The sequence below is a fragment of the Apteryx mantelli genome, chromosome 1 (genome assembly GCF_036417845.1).
Source record: "Apteryx mantelli isolate bAptMan1 chromosome 1, bAptMan1.hap1, whole genome shotgun sequence".
NCBI lineage: Eukaryota > Metazoa > Chordata > Aves > Apterygiformes > Apterygidae > Apteryx > Apteryx mantelli.
Window position 1 is genome coordinate 45,716,017 of NC_089978.1, and position 17,617 is coordinate 45,733,633.

At 35.3% G+C, this 17,617-nt stretch overlaps 1 protein-coding gene across 3 annotated transcripts in view; it reads right to left on the reverse strand.

Annotated features, from left to right (window-relative positions):
- DACH1 (dachshund family transcription factor 1) overlaps positions 1-17,617 on the reverse strand; it is a 363,667-nt gene that overhangs the window by 111,405 nt on the left and 234,645 nt on the right. For 2 of the 3 annotated variants that reach the window (XM_067292618.1, XM_067292628.1), the window contains exons 4-5: positions 7,603-7,758; positions 6,874-7,046 (exon numbers count right to left, since the gene is read on the reverse strand). In XM_067292618.1, the coding sequence (XP_067148719.1) occupies positions 6,874-7,046; positions 7,603-7,758 (329 nt within the window). The remainder of the gene's footprint in view (positions 1-6,873; positions 7,047-7,602; positions 7,759-17,617) is intronic. The other variant, XM_067292635.1, reaches the window with a different exon arrangement.

Consider the following 17,617-nt stretch of genomic DNA (forward strand, 5'->3'; position numbering starts at 1 on the left):
ACATATTTATATTAGTATAAGTACAGAAAAAGGTGACTCTGACTAACCGAGAGACTTTATCTTATGCATAAATTCACACAAATAATTTTAAGATATTTTCTCAGGTCACAATAAAAATAAAAAGGAAATATTAATTTGGTTTATAATATAATTGGAACTTCACAGTTATATCACAGTTTTCATGTTTGTTTTCCCAATATGTAAAGTACATGCTTTGGGAGCAGATGCACATTTTTTAGCTTTATTGTAGAACACTTACTGCAGAGTAATTACTTTACTACTATTTAATTTTTTCATTAAATCAAATTTTTCCTTTTATTAAGAAAGAAACTTCATTTTTTTCCATGTATCAGATAACAAGGAAATAAAAGAGGCTTCACTCTTTTGTTTGTACTTGTGTAAGTATATTGTTCTATACATGCAGGAAAATCGTTTTAAAGTAACATCAACATTTCTGTTTTGAACGCACAATTGTCTCTATAAATAATAGGTTATCTGAAAAATCAGGCTTTTTAGATTAGGCATACAAAATGGGTATTTCTGACAGTTTGGGATATAATTCTCTATGTTCTCATTCCTTTTCTGTAAAATGGGCATAGTATCCCCAGCTTCATATGAATGTTTCAAATCTATATCTACCATTGTTTGCGTAACACTTATTTTGTAAGGCATAGAAATGTTCATAGAAAACATGTCCATAGAAATGTCCATAGAAAACCTGCATTCAATACAGGACTCAGATAATGTTAAATAAGACTTGGCCAGACAATGATTTAAAAAATTCAAACAAATACTGAATAAGTAACCATTCACTGAAAGAGGTAGGGGTTCTGTGAAAAATACAGTATGTGACTGTGTAAATAAAGTCACATCATACTGCATAGACAGAATGGAGTCACATTAAGGCTGCAGAGGCATTGTAATATTTCCTCACTTGAGTTTCTTTCTTTTCAAATTTAGCAACGGTCCTTTAACATAGGCTTTGGATGTAATTTTATTCAATGCATGCAGAGAGGCACATCTAAAGATTTTACAGCAACATTTGATATATTACCAATCCTGGCAGTTTTCTCAAGTTTATAGGGCAAGAAAATTCTACTTAGTTGGTAATAGCAATGAGGTGGAAGGGGCTTCCATCCACGATGTCTAACTGTACTTCCAGGAAGCCTTTCAAGGCTCCTGCTCCTCACAATGGTGTGCCAACCAACTCTGAGAAATAATTTATCTAGTCCTTTTTAAAAAGTTATCATTTGTGTGACTGGAAGGTAAGTTACCAGTAAACAACTCTTCTACACTGAAACATCTCATGATGGCCAATACCTTCTCTAACATTAAAACTCCGCACCACACTCAAGGCTGCTCACGCAGAAGTTACAGAAGACTCAAGCTGAAGTTTCTGCAGTCCCTTTTTCTCCTCTCTGCCCCCCCTCCATGAAGTGAGCTTCTTCACTTTTCTCTGACAGCTGGTTTCCGATCAGGTCCACTCTCTGAACAGGCTCACTACCAGTCACATGAGATATTTAAATATACTCTTTTCCTACATCTATGTATGGCAGTGTCATATTTCTCCTCTTTGGCTATTATTTAGATCTTTGGCAACCATTTTAGCTGAAAAAAATACAAGAACATTAAGTTATGTTATTAGAAATACAAATGCATTGACAGTGAAAAATGGAAAAGTGGATGAACAGAGACTCTACATTAAAATAAAATTGCAAATCAGAATGGGCCTACAAACTGAGTTCTTTAAAAAAAATCTGTCAGTAGTTACCTTGGTTAAATAAATTAATAGTAGATTCCTGCTACTGGATAACAGGAAGAGATATAACCCTTTAAACAAGTACAAGGCAAAGAATGCTGTGATATATTTTGAGAATTAGCAAAATTTAGCCCCATGTTTTTAGTATGCAGTGGAAAACTACTGCGCTGGTCACTTTTTCAGCTGGAAGTACTATCTTTTTCCACCTCATTCTTAATTCTTTCCATATGTATTAGTAACATTATATGCATACGGTGCAACTCTTGATACTGGTGTGCTGCTCTGTTCTAACTCTTACAATGCAGAATTATTTCAAGTCACTATTAATATGAGGTATGTCCTTTATATTTTCATATATCTTTCTGCTGAGTGAAAAAATTGATGTAGTAAAACTGCTAACAAGCTGAGCCTTTGAAACCATGGGCAGGTGATGAAAGCCACCTCATGTCTAAAGCATCCCCAGGTCACAGCTGTCACACTCACTGCAATTCATTGCTGTCACAATCTGCTGCCCCTGCTTGTTGCTGCGCTCTTCTTATTCATCCAACTCATATATCTAAACATTCCATTACAGAAAGACATCTAATGTTCGCCTCATGTTCAAGAGGGCACAATGCTCTTCTGAAATACAATTCTGAGGATTTTAGAGCTCAGAGTTCATTGCCAAATCTAACGTGTTGCTTTTTAAGGCTTCCCTTATAATTTTGTCTTTGTCTCATCTCCTGAGCATAGCAGGATCAGATGTTTGCTTAGTACATGATCTCAGCTTTATTCCAACTTCTTATCATGAAGAAATGAAATATCGCCCAGTAATAGAAAGGCATTTGAAGCTTTGTGATTTTAAAGATATCAACACTAATTGTGAACTCGGTGAATTGGAAAGAAAGGTCAGCAAGTCATCTAGGGTGGCACTGTTCACAAAGTCAGTTCTTCTGTCCAGCAAACCAGGATGTTTATAATCTGAAGACTCAGATTTTACAAGACTTAATTTTGTTCTCAGTTACTTAATTTATATAGTGTTACTACGGATTTACTTTTTAGAATAGAAATTTCTCATAGGTCTTCCAACTTTCAAGCAGTGTTTAAATTTATAACAGAACATCTTGCACTCTAATTTCAAATGTGCACTGTCATTTTAGGTTATAACTATGAATTCAAAGATGACAGATTCATAGTCCTTTTAAATCAGAAATTTTTCTTGTGGAAAAATTGGCACTGAGGAAAAATATTTAATGAAAATTAGGGTTAAAAGAATGAGCCAGAAGATAATGAAAACAAAACCAAAAGCCTAAAAATGTAGCTGCAAAAGAAAGGAAGATACAATTATAATAACAAATACTTTTGTGAAAGTAACCATACTATTTATCCATTCCTATAAAAATAGACAAAAAGGAGGTTTGACATTCTCCCTTACATCTATTCACTAAAATATTTGTTTTGCTTGTAGCATAAGTTATTATCCATAATCTTTACATCGCCAGTACAAGGTTCAAGTAATATGCTCATTAGAGAGTTCATTTCTCTACCACTCAGTACATTTATTTCAATAGACACTAAACTCACAGCCTCTGACTGTTCCTACTGAGGGACAGGTAAAATGCCAGTGACATTATGTCCATGCTCATGGGAAGAAAATCTCCAAAACAATGACCTCATGCTTTTACGTTGCAGGGGTTTCTGTTTCAATCCTGTTCAATATTAAAAAATAGGAGTATAATCACTTGGCTGTGCTATCTCTATCCACATGACCATACTCATCTGCCGTAGCAAAAACAGCAAACATAAATCTAGACATATGTCATACCACAAAGGGGCTGAAGGAAAGAGTAGGAAAATATGTGCAATTCCTGAGCCTTTACATTATTACTGAAGTAATTATATACAGCAAGATCTTACCTTAGAAGTGAGTTTTGGATAACAAATTAATGCTTTTCTTATGTATTTACCTTTAGCATAGTTCTATTGTTGGCAATATGTTACAGGGCTCAGCCGAAGAAGACACAGCAGACACTTCATGTCTTTATCAGGTTCTATATAAATACCTTAAAACTCTGAACTTAACTGTACAGATTTGTAAAAAATATATGTTCCACTTTTGAGTGTGCACAATTTTCAAAATAGAACGTAGGTTCATTTGGCCATTTAAAAACATTTAAGGGTAAACTACACCTTTTACATTTATAGCTATGTGTAAACTAGGGGCGAATATGAAACCAGTTTTGTTAAATAACCTGCATAAGATGTCATGCTAGGAGCTGCGCAAAGTTTTCCTGCTTTGATGAAGATTTTATTAGCATGAATACAGGATGGTTGAATTTTTGGAAGTGACAGAGTCACAGATAAATAGTGCAGATTATTAACACAAACATAAGTCTAAATATGTCAAGATTAAAAAAAAATTATGATTTTCCAGTTACAAAATATTGCACAAATGTTTCAAATGGAGAACCAAAATTACTAGATACTTTCAAAAATCTTCACTTAGGTTAGAATGAAAGTGCTTTTCCAACTAGATAAGCTATAAGACTGTGAAGTTAAGGAACTCTGGGATATGAAAAATTCTAAGGAAAATATTCTGTTATAGTGCTGCCTATCATTAAAATATAGGAGACAGACATCATTACAGCAGACGTTTGAGCTGATTAAAGGGACTGCTGGTTTTAAAGACAAGGTAGCCTCACCTCATATATTTGGATACCCCTGATGATAATAAATAATCTACATAGTTACGTGATGACAGAGTCTCCCTTTCAGAGTCCCATACGTTTAAATCCATTAGATAGGTGTAGATTAGATGAGCCAGGAGTACTTCTCATTTAAGTGCTTCTAGGGTCCAGCAAGGATTCCATAATAGGTTGAGATTTAAGAACATGCCAAGCTCACTTTCCATGGCCCACTTTTCACAAAAGAAAGCCTTTTTTTCATAGCCTAGGAGCTATCTTGTAGTCCAAATGTGCCTGATTTTGATAACTGGAGACAAAGATCGGGGTCACAGTGCGGTAGGCTCCCATGGACATACCTAAATGTAGGCCACAGTAACTTAGGCCACTTTAATAGCTATAGTTTCAACATGTAGAAATTTAGAAACAGAAGGTTCCAAATGCCAGTGAAGATCAAATTTTGTACTCTTACATACAAAATAAAATAACTTGTAGATGATAAAAGACAGGGAAGACAGTAGGAAAAATAGTGAAAACAAAGTTTTATTGTCACAATAATTCATGCTTCTCAAGTGTCATTGAGCGTGTGCTCAGTCCCAATCTTTGCTTTTTAGATACCTATGTAATACCAGTGGTCACTGTTCCAATTAAGAAAATAAATATAGAATGAAATACAGCACCACTTATGTTCCAGAGAACAATTTTAGTATCATATAACTCTTACTAAATATTGCTCAAGTGAAAATAGAAAAAAGAAGTATAGAAACCACCATGTAATCAAACAATTAGTTAACAACAGAGTGTATATATAGACAAGATATGAGCAAGATATGAGGATGGACATTAGGGGTGGAATCTAGTTTAGCTGACATAGCACCCAAAGAACAATTCTTCTAAACCCAATGCCTTAACCCCCTATTTAGTCAAAGGTAAGAGAGGGGTACTCCAAAGGAGATCTTAAATGTAAAAAAGGAAGTGACTAAATTAGGTCATTGGACCTCATTTTTCTATATCCATAAAGACACAGACTTGTTTACTTTTAATTGAATGGTTCTTTAAGATTTTGGCCTTGTCCAGTTACTGGGAAAGAGGATAGGATCACAAGCATATTGAACATCTCAGTAAACTCAGATTTCTTCACTCCGCCTAAATCACCCAGAACTGCAATACTTTTGTAGCTCTTGTTTTGAAGGTCCAACAGATTTTATGTTTACCCACTTTTTGTTAAAGGTATTGCCTTAAGGGGCGGGATTCCAATGTAGCCCTAAAATATAAAATAACCTTGCCCTTGCCTATCACAGAATCACAGAATTGTCAAGGCCAGCAGGGACCTCTGGAGATCATTTGATCTAACCCCCTGCTCAAGCAGGGTCAGCTTTGGCAGCTTGCTCATGACTGTGTCCAACTGGGTTTTTAATATCTCTACGGATGGAGACTCCACAGCCTCTCTGGGAAACCTATTCCAGTGTTCAACCACCCTCACAGTGAAAAAGTGTTTTCTTATGCTCAGACAGTTTCCTGTGTTTTAATTTGTGCCCATTGCCTCTTGTGAGTTATGTAAAAGCAAAGCTGCTAATGGCAAGTTTAAGAGCAGATAACCCATAAGTTTGTGTACTTTCTGCATCTCATTTATTAGAACTAAAAAAAGCTAACAGGCAAATGTAAATATACAAATGAGTGTCAAATCATAAATATAAATATAAATATTAATAATACTATTAATTGTGGTAAGGGAGAAATGCATTTATAATGAAAAAGATCATCTTCAGTCTTCAGAAAAGACTCCATGCCTCTGCTAAATACCTCTATAACTGGATCTAATTGAGTCTGGAGAAAGGGCTAGGATGCTATTCTTATAGGCAGCACACAAAACCTAGATAGGTAGATATTTTTAGATTGAGATTTCTTTACAGTGTTACAATTCTGGCCTGAAGACTATAGGGTCTGTTCTGTGCAGCTTTACTGCATCTGTTCCAGGGCCCAGAAACTCAGGTTCCACCAAGGCAAAGTGCCAAGCTCTTCAGCCCTTTTCAGATACTTTGCACCATTTCAGCTCAAATACTTAGGTTTACACACTGGAAGGACAGACTCTAGATTGGTCCCTCTTAGTTTAACAAGGGAATAATTTCTTCCTTGGTTTCTTGAGGAACATGCCATTAGATGACAAACTATGAATTATGAGAATTTAGCATCAAAGCTTTATATTCTGCATGGAAAATGCTTCATCTTGAGCACTGATTTAATACTGATTAAGACGGGCAGGAGAAGGGAGAAGGTGAAACTGCCCATCAGTAACCTACGGTGCTCCCAGCACTACAACAGTTGGGTTCCTCATCCATATTGACTTTATGACTCACCTTATAACGTCTGATAGCCACTCACCATCTTTATGATACTTATGACAGTTGCGAGTGCATTAGAATTTTTTTTATATCTATATATGTATATATTTACCTTAATAACAGATGTCTCCACTCGGGATGGAGGACTCTGCACTTGTGCTGCTGCCGCCATGTTGGCAATGGTACTCAGGTGATTCATCTGGCTCATTGCCATCGTGACAGATGCTGGAGGTAGGCTCACAGGAATTAGCGGGTGGGGCATCATCATAAAAGGAAGTTCCAGTCCTGGTGGTGAAAAAAAAAGAAAAAAATACAGAAAATAGGTTTATGCATCTTTTTAAGGTATAGTCTTTTTTTTTCCCCCCTGATGAACAATATTCAAGTGATGGACAACAAGACGGTTCACATTTCAGGATAAAGCAGCTAGGTATCAGCTCACTTCTGGGATATGCATGTGGAAATGGCTAGTATCCATAGAAGGTTTTTACCCACAAGGAGAGACTGTTAGGCCTCTTGGTTTGTTCATATCTGTGTAATGTTGTAATGTATCATTGCTAAGAAATTGCTATTTATTATCTTTTTTAATGCATGCTGTAAGGTGCCTTAGCAATGGATTATTACACCACCAATGCACAGGTTAACAGCTATTTTAAGTATCAATTTTATTGCATATGTATTTGTTCTTTATCACCTCTGCTGCCCCTGCTTAATACCTTAAATAAAGTTTTACAGTATTCCCCACATCTTTGATTTTGCATAGCCTATTTATGTAAATCAATTCAAAATAAAGACAGGAATTGGAAAACTATTGATGTTAGTGCTGAAAGATGTCAACCCGTACCATTTGGCAGAAGGTGGTTCTGTTGCAGAGGGTTGAGAGGATGACTAACTGGAAGATTATGCTGTCCAGGCAAGGTGGGGTGGTTAACAGAGGCCTGTGATCCTTGGGTGGGGGGAGACTGAAGTTTTTCTTTATCCCAAGAACCATCACTGCTGCCTGTGGGGAATGAATATATATTATTTGGATGAAGGAAGACTCCAAATTTTCAATGTCTGAATTTGCAAGCAAGGCCAGCAACTAAACCTTTTTTGCAAGTGACTTTTTTTTTTTTTTTTTTTGGAATAGGTGGGTTGGGGGAAGGGCTTTTTTATTTTGTTTCCACACTTTGAAAAAGATAGGTGAGGATAACATTTTAAGTTTTGAGTTAGAACACAAATCTAAAAGTATTATTGTTGTTTTCATTAATGTGAGGCACATGTTCGATGTATTATTATTTTTATTTTTTTTTTGCAATTTTTAGGAAATAAGACTATATATGCTGTTTGTTTTATACTTGGGAAAAGATTTTTGACTGAAAAATGTCTAAAAAAAGAATACTACCTATTACGCCAATTAAAATTTAAACTATATTCACATCTCTTCCTGTATTTGTGTATGAAAACAAATTAGAGAAGTAACCAAATATTTAATTTATTGAGGGCAACAACATACATGCATATGTGCTTGGTTGACATATTTCTATGTTGTATTTTTGTTTCATATTATTAATTAAAATGTAAGAAATTATTAATTAACTCCTGCAGTCTTCTGCTAGTGGAACTGACTAAGAGCAAGGAAGAATGTGGACAAATATGTGTTTAGATGAGTAATTCATGTATTTGAGAGTAGTTCATATATTTGAGAAATATTCCATTAATTTCCACTATTGCAGATATGATAAAAAAATTCCCACAGAATTAAACAAAAGTATACAGTTGAAGAACAATAACAAAAATTCATATAAAACTATTGATTTGTGCATTTATATATAATGAATGGTGTAAAATATTCTCAACTGAAGACTTAAATTATTCATAGTACGTATTACTGTGTAATGCTGGGAATAAGTATATGTATGTGTATATATACAAAGAAATCTATACACTCAGTGTATGAGTTGGTATATCTACCATATACAGTCAATAAATAATGTTTGAATGTATTTAAAATATCTATATTTGGATGGATTCTCAGCAGTAATAATATATACATCAATAATATATGACTGCTTCCTTTTACATACAGAGCATAATTTCACCCTCCTGACTTTGAAAGTTTCCTCATTTTTCATGGGAATTCCTCTTGATAAGGACTTCAGGATGGCACTAGTCAAGATTCAATCTATACTCAGTTTGTATTTAGCATCAGGGATTACAGTGAAATGCATATTTCTGAACAATTTTTATGATACTTTTTACTGCCTAATGAACAACAGGGCCTGAACAACAGCGGGGCTAATACCATCTCCTGCATACTTCAGTAGAAACTGGATTAGCACATCAGTCTTGACATTTTTAAACACCATTTTCATGGGATGACAAAAGCACAAAAGTTGGTAGAATTCCAATTTAATTTCTCTAGATCTATTAAAAACTTGATTGTAAAAGCTGTACAACATAGTTTATAATGAAAAAATACACCATTATTGCCATGATTTTCTCTCCCTAGTTACTTCATGAAGACAGTTAAGGCTCAATATAAATTCTAACTCATTAGCTCAATACTGTCTCAATCCCAGTGTAAATTGTTGAGAAGTAGGTAATGAAAATTCAGTCCAAACTCTCCTGCAATCAAACAAAGCAATTTTATGAAACAATGAAAAGAATCAATTATACGAGATACTTTTATTATTTTACAAGAAGTTGTCACAACCTTTACACAGTGTTCGTAGCTGAGTTGGTTAATGCATGATTTGAATCTCATCACCTCTGATAGGTGAACAAATTTTCTTACATTTTGAGAACTCAGAGACTCTCAAAAACACATGAACCAACTTTCAAAAACAAACATAACTGAAGGAACTAAATCTTAGCTGGAAAAAGATGTTTCTTTTCATTAATTATCTGTTTATTGCCACTGTGACATACACATTTTGTTTGTGCTGAATTCTTATCCTTTGAAACATATGACTGAAGAAGAGAGGTCACACAAAAAGTGTGATCATCTCACTTCATTTTAACCAAAAAGTAGGTGCTGATGCAGACACACATTCAATAGAAGAAGACAGGTAGTTCTAAAGGGTCATTCGTCCCATCTTAGATTACATGTCCATAAAATATAAAGCCTTTTTTATGGCATTAGGCCTTAATTAAAAAGCAACACCCAAAAATGTTACTATACAATGTAAAATACTGGGCCAGAAAAAGCTCTGTCTTAAGTTTTGTATTCGTTAAGAAAAATTTGAAGGGATAACTTTATTCTGGCAATTCTTGCATCAGGGCACACACTGCTTTTCCGGATTGCTCTAATTTCTTGCTGGATCTGGTACTGTCTGTCCTGCTACAATTAACATGAAGCCAGCACAGACCCTGTGCACTGGCTAGTTTAATAAAAACGTGATTATGCTGCTATTCAGATGAAGTCAGCACTGCCTGGTGAGCAGGTAATGCCTGTGCCTGAAAGAAATGAGGAGGGAATGACCGCAAGAGACAAACGGAATGACTGCACTCTGGGCATGCTGCCGTCCTTACAGTAACTGCAGAAGAAGCTTTTACCAATGGTTTAGATTTAGATCGCTTAAGTAAGATGAATCTAGACCAAATGTCTTGCTTTTGTAGCTAAAAATGCTCCCATCTTCACGCTCCCCTGAAATTTCTTTTTTTGGACATATATTAAAAAAAAAAACAGAAAGAAAAGGATATTTAGTTTGTAAAATGTATTTCAAACCTGGAACAAAATTCTCTAATCTACATGTAAAGTTATACTATTCTTAATAAGGTCACCATTTTAAAAATCCTTTATTTTTTTTCCTACTTTCCCATTAAAATAAGCCAACCCTCATACGCATTATACAAATACAGAAGTACCTATAATATATAAGATATATTAGTAGGTGTATGAATATTGGTTAGTATAACAATCAAGAAGATTTCTGCATTTGACAAATTTGGTCAAATTTCACTGTAATGAGATATTTTCCCTATTTATTAGCTAGAGCACCTACAGTACAGTTAATTTCATGTTACACACTGCTGTTTGATATGAGGGTCGAGTCAATTCTATTGTAACCTTTCCCAACCTGGTCACAGAATTTTGCAGGGTCAGTCACAGATTGCCAATTATGGCACTTATTACGTGGCTCAGAGTCATGGCAGAAATTAGAGCTTTTCTAAATCAGGACCCCTTTCTTCTGCCTCAAAATTACAATAGCCATTGTTTTAGAATGATATCAAAACCAACAATAAGTCGGAGCAGAAAAGACAAGCTTCAGAAAGAGAAGCATCGAGGCTAGTGTTTGGTCAGTGACAGATTCTTAATACTTGTAGTCTGGCATCGTCTGTCAAGATTTGTTTACAACAAAAATGATTCACAGACAGAATCTAATCCATAACATTAGAAACCACTTTCAAACTACAGGCTGTTGCACTCTTGAACACTTTAAGTGGACAGACGTAGTTACAAATAGTCTTGGCCATTTTCTGTGTTTTTCTTATGTTAGTTAAGCTTAACAATTTTCCTCTTAGAGAGAACAGTTATTTTCATTAATGTCAAAGTGAAATAAGTGTTATTCCTTAGACACTACTCGCCGTCTGCACAACTAAGTGCAAGCTACTAGTTCTGTCACTCTTTACATTTGATTTTGATTTAACGCATACAGTGGTTTCAAAGAGTATTAAAAATCTGTTGCCTTCTTCCTCTTCACTTGTTGCCCTGCTGGAGGCTTATGTTTTTCCAGTTTCCATCAGTGGTTGTCACGTCTTTGTAACAGGATTAAAAGCTTGGACACCTGATATCCCTGGGTGCTGCAGTTCACCCTCATAAAAGCTGTTTGCTTTAAATTGAGAGAAAATCAGTTTTTAGTGGCATAATTAATTAAATTATGCAAAGTGTTCCAGATTCAGCATAACACTTTCTGAAGCAGCAATTGGAAGCACTATATTGCATTCAAACTGCATTTCAATTGATGCTGCACTAGGCTGACCATAGAGTATCATTTTCAAGGATTTCCAACACAAGGGATCCAATTTGGAAATGCAGATTCTTCATGCTAAGTGCCCAAACCCCATACATAAGCATACAAATAGGCAATTTGGTAGCCAACTATGTATTTCATGTGCTATAGTGCTAATATGAACACTCAAAAACGTGAAATCAAAATTCCATATGTTAGCAAACCTCTTCAAAAACTGCGCTTAGAATGTCTCACATTTATTCATCATGGACAATCTGATGGAGCAAAAATGGCAATACATTTTTATAATTTGAAAGGCTACTACAGACTGACTGTAGCGCTTCCCCCATAATCAACATTTCAGCACATATCTTCCATAACATGAGTTACTTTCTCCCATAATGAGTGCTTATACAACAAACCATTATTTATACACTGAAGTGGGTCTGTAAATGCCTGACGTCTGGACTATTTGTATTCATTAGTAGCACAATTAGGTAGCTAAGGATGGTAATAATATATGAAAATAATTCTGGACTGGAAGGTAATGCAGCCAAGAAAAGGAAAATGAAGCAGAAAACTACAGTGTACACTGTCAGACTTGCAAACAAACTCTGATCCAAACATAACAGATTAATTTTTAGGGTCACATCACTTATCTGCTTATTCCTTTTCCTTCTCATTTTGTACTCATTAGGATTCAGCTTGCCTAAGTTTAGGTTCCTACAATGTGAGCTAAGCATTTAAGTTCCCATTATAGTCAATAGGTATCTAGTCAACAGTATTAGAGAACCTTTGAGCTCACTCTGTAGAAGATAACTGTATTTTGTCAGCTGAATCTCTCTCCTGGTTCCACTGACTCCAGTGACCACTCATCCCAAACTCAACCCATTTGCCTAAACACAGGCCACCTGAGATGGCCAAAATAATTTGAGACATGCCTGTAGGGGTGGTACATACAACACAGCACCTACAGGAGACCCGTGGCCATCTGGAGATGGAGATAGAGGCTAGGCAGGATACCCTAGGTTACGTAAGATACTAGTGGATACATATCGATGTCTAGGCAGCTGAATCAAGCCTTCCTTGATTACAGGGGGAATTTAGAAATTTAAATTAGGTTATCTGCCAGGCCTTCAGGTCTTCCCCAAATCCAACATCATATTTGGTTGCTTCATGTGGAAAATGTGGATAACTTACAGCATCTCAGACAGCACTACATGCCTGTGTTTAGGCAACTGAATCCCAGCTCCGGCTCTGGAATAGTTTCAAGTAATATACATACAACATGTATAAACAATATCATGTGGCAAAAACACAAAAGAGAGCTTCTACTATCAACACTACTTTTTTTTATACTACTGATCTTATTTCAGTCCCTCTAATCTTGTAAACAAGACCACAGTTATCTTTTGTGTTTGCTGAAACAAATTGTATCTCAGCAACAATTACCAAACAAAGCATCAGTATCAGCTGTGTTGGCTCATTTTTGTCAAGTGGACTATTTTTCACTATCTGTGCTATGTACGTCCACTGGAAAATATACCTAATCAGCGTGCTAAAAGTTGGTGATCTTAGCATCCTGACAGTGAGGAAATCTCTTCAAACAACTGTCCAAATCAAATCCTGCTTCTTTAGCCTGTGAATTACAGTAAATTTGCCATTACAGTTTTGCATAATTCAATTCAGTCTCCTATAGTCTTTAGTCGTTATAGCTGTAGTCTTTATCAGCCACATGTGAGTGTTGTAAGACTGTGTAAAGCACAGACATTTACAGATAAAGGCACTTTTACAAGACATAAATGCTGTTGTTATTTCAATAGAAGAAAATTTCACAAAGAAATTTGTCATTTGAAAACAGTAGCTGTTTCATGTCACTGATAAAAAAAAAATAAAAAAAAAATCAGTATTATTACCTCTTCTGACATTACAAAATTTTCAGGAGAGCAAGTACTAAGACAAAGGGAAATAATAAGTTTCCCAAGACTTCTGTGAAACACTTTGTATCCTGCTCCAGATAAGAATTTTTCTGACTTTTTTTCCACAAAGCCTTGCTTGTTATTTGATGGTTGTATAAGCATTATATATATATATATATATATATATAAAAGCTTATGCTGTTAAAGAGACAGTGAGCAATGTGGCCCGATAATTGAAAGCTTTTTATAATTTGCTCTAGCATAGTTGGCTTATGGGCCTGGCATTTGTAGTTCTGCTAATACCACTACTAAGCATAAGTAGGTGTAGCAGAAAATTCTGCAGAAAAAATTGCTATTCTTTGATATACATTTTCCCACAGAAATATATAAAGGCAAAGCTAAGAGAACCTTTGAAATCACATATGGCTTCTTCTTTGCAGACAACAGTAGCTATGTAAAAATCAGTTAGAGATTTTGGCCTCACTCATATCAACTGCTTCATTCATTGTTTTAATTTTGTTATATAAGTTTTCCTTGGTGATGACAAAGAAGCGATAGCCGCAATCTGGACTATAAGCCAGGTTCGTACCCACTTTACTTATCCTTGGAGAAATTTTGAAACTCTTACCACATTTATCTTCTGATAAATAAAACTGCAGTACAAACAGCTAATTCCAGGAAATCAGACGGAATTCTAGATGCTGAATATCGGAACATATTCTTCATCATGAATCAGAAAATACTGCATTTATAAACTACTTAGTGAAAGGATTCTTTTACAGTAGCAATGAATCCCATAGAATATATATTTTATAGTCTGAACTCCTTCATTATTTTGCCTAAGTGATTAACACTGGAAAAACTTTTTTAAATTTCAATTTAAGGAATAATGAAACTGTCCAATACAAGTGAAAGCTCAGCAACTCAGGTACAGGCTGTGTGACATTTACCTAAAAACAGATTTTCTATTTGTCTCCTTTCACAAATTCCTAACTTGTTTTCATTTCTTTGATAATATGCAGAGCTTCTTATTATGGTTATATGATATTATATGATAAAAGTACAATTAGACATATAAAAATAAGTATGTGACATCATCAGGAAATAAAAAATTAGATGCACTTGCATATCCTGTATTCAAGAAAACAGTACCTGGACAATATTTTACATCAGATACACCTGGGCAAATATGTTAACTTCAAGGAGAAAAGCTAGAACTGTAGCTGGTCCTTTGATGTTTTTAGAACATGAAGACTACTGTACTATCAGAAGTCAACCAAAACCAAATATCCTCTTTATCTCCCTATCAACCTGATAAACATCACAAATTATTTTGTGAACATCTGGAATATAGTCATATGTATTTATATGTACAATTTTCCCACTTAATATATAATTAAGTAGATATTAATATATTAAATAGATATTAAATAGATATTAAATAGATATTAAATAGATATTAATATATAATACGTATTCATTCTCATTTTATGTAATTGGGGATATGAATATCTTTTTTATGTTTAAGAAACAGCTGGGACAAGATATGTCCACTCTAGTAGTATGTAACTGTGTTTAGAATGCACTCTGGGAAATATAGGTTTCAATCATTTTAGAATAAGATCTCCTGTTGCTCATGTAATTTTTTTCCTCAGCCTGATCATTAGGCTTCCTATTTAGTACACTGGAAAAAAAATATAGACTGCTCCAGAAACCTGACAAAGAAGAAAGATGCAGTTTTGGGCTTCCAAGTGATAGCACTGTGATTCAGGTCTATGGACAGGTGCCTAAGATTTGAAGAAAACATGGGAGTTTGGATGGGAGCTTGTGCTTAACATCTGCACTGGTTAATGCAGGTGTTTCCCCATTCAGTCTGGATCATGGTTTCTGACCCTTGCTACATCTAGTCTGAGTTTTTCTGCATTTAATTCCCATATAATTTTGTTTCAGCTGTGCTATTAGCAGGGTGCTTTAAAACAAAACAAAGCAAAACAAAGCAATACACCATAAATCTGTTTGGTAACCAGTCTTCCCCATTTTCTTTATCTATACAAAAGAATTATCTCAAATGACTTTTTTTTTTTTTTTTAAGAAAATAATAATCTAATCACTGTCATTTGAACACAAACAGAACAATCCAGCATATTTTCAGGATACTTAAGTATAACTGGTGGTCCTCTAATATAGTTGTGATATACTAACAGAGGAAATCACAGTACAAAATCATCAGTGGAGATACTGAAGTGCAAACAGCATGGACAGAAAAGGTAGGCAAGGTGAGAAACCCACATTTCCTGAAGTCTGGTTAGGGCACACTGCCCCACCTAGTTCAGCTGTGTCACAGTGCAGAAAAAAAACAGATGTAAGACACATCCGGCTCCAAGGATAAAAATCCAAAGGGAGCAGGCCTCAGCAGGCCAGTGCTCAGGGCATTCCTTTGGAGAATAAATTTGGCTTCTGGTTTTAAAATCGAAAATCAACTCAGACATGGATATTACAACAGCTCTAATTCTCTTTATGTCCAATCAATGGGATACAGTCATATGCTTTAATAGTTGCTATGTTTTATGAACACTAAATCATAGTTTGCTTTCCACTTTCCACTTCCTACAAGCTAGTGTGGACTCTGAAGCAAGGTTATTACATGTAAACAAAAATAGTATCTATTAATTATAGCACTGAATGGAACTAATTCTGCAAAAGAGATGCCAGGGATGAAAATGCAAAGCCAAGAAAGTTGACATATTTCAAGTAATCATGTTTTATTGATGATTTAAAAATAAAATTTGGCCGATTGAACTGGAATGATATTTTAATTTCTAGCACCAATACTGCATAGACTCAACACTACTGAGCTTCTAAAAGGTTACAGCACAGAATACTTTCTTGAACATCATTATTCTTCAGATTTTTACTCACTGATTTTTAGCCATTTTCTTTCCTATATAATAAAGACACAAATAACTTATGCAGTCTTGAGCAAATTTGGTAGTGATGTCTTACAGCAATGAAATTCCTGTGATCTGTGTGAAAATGACCACAAGTAGGTTGCATGAAAACCTGCCTGCTGCAGCAAGCTTTGGATGCTCCCTGGAGCACGGGACTGTGTTTCTTTTTTAAATGGAAAGGGGTGGGTGTTTGCCCAGGTCTTGGCTTGATGTGAAGTGAGGGGCCGAACACAGCCTACCCCAGGAACAGAGGTTTTCTAATCAACGCTGTGTCTCTAGAAAACTCCTAGAGCAAAGTCACGAGACTTCACGAGCTCTGAGGTTTACAGAGAAATCTGTTCCTGGGTGAGCATGTTATTACAGAGACTATCTCACTTTCCAGTTACAGTACTGGAAATAGGTTTCCAGGCCTGCACCTTCATAAAACTGTCAGACAAAGTAGAGCCCCAAATATTTTTTAAGGGTTGCTGGGACAGTCTGATGCTCTGGGACTAGGGTTCTACAATCACCACTAAATCAAAATGTCGGGTCATCTTAATCATGACATCCAGCTACCCTGAGTACAACCCAACCTCACCTCTGTCCTTTACAGCATAAAGAGACGCCATGGACAACTTCTGCTAAAGTATTGGACTGTAAAACCACGTCACCTTCTTGTACACTAAACTTGTCTGTGAATGCTCTCAGGAATGCCCTTGAAATGCTTCATGACCTGGTGTAAGAGGTGTCTTCTTGTATCAGCCACAGTCAATATGCACATGCAAAGAGAAAAATCTTACAAAGTTGATGTTCATAACTGACATTACAGGAAAGAATATCTGTGCATAATGTATTGGAAAATTTGCTGTTATTCTTATATATAAGAAAATATCAGTGAACTGATGCTTTGTAATACATGCTATTTAAGTAAAGTAGCACAGTTAATTTCAGATTGTAAATTGTATACAATATTAGGCAAGTGCCAGAGCTTTCTATGATACTCAAGGAAAAATCATGTAAAAATCATGCCTGCTTTTGTAAATTATTTTCATACAGTTTTGAGATTGATTAAGGATCAT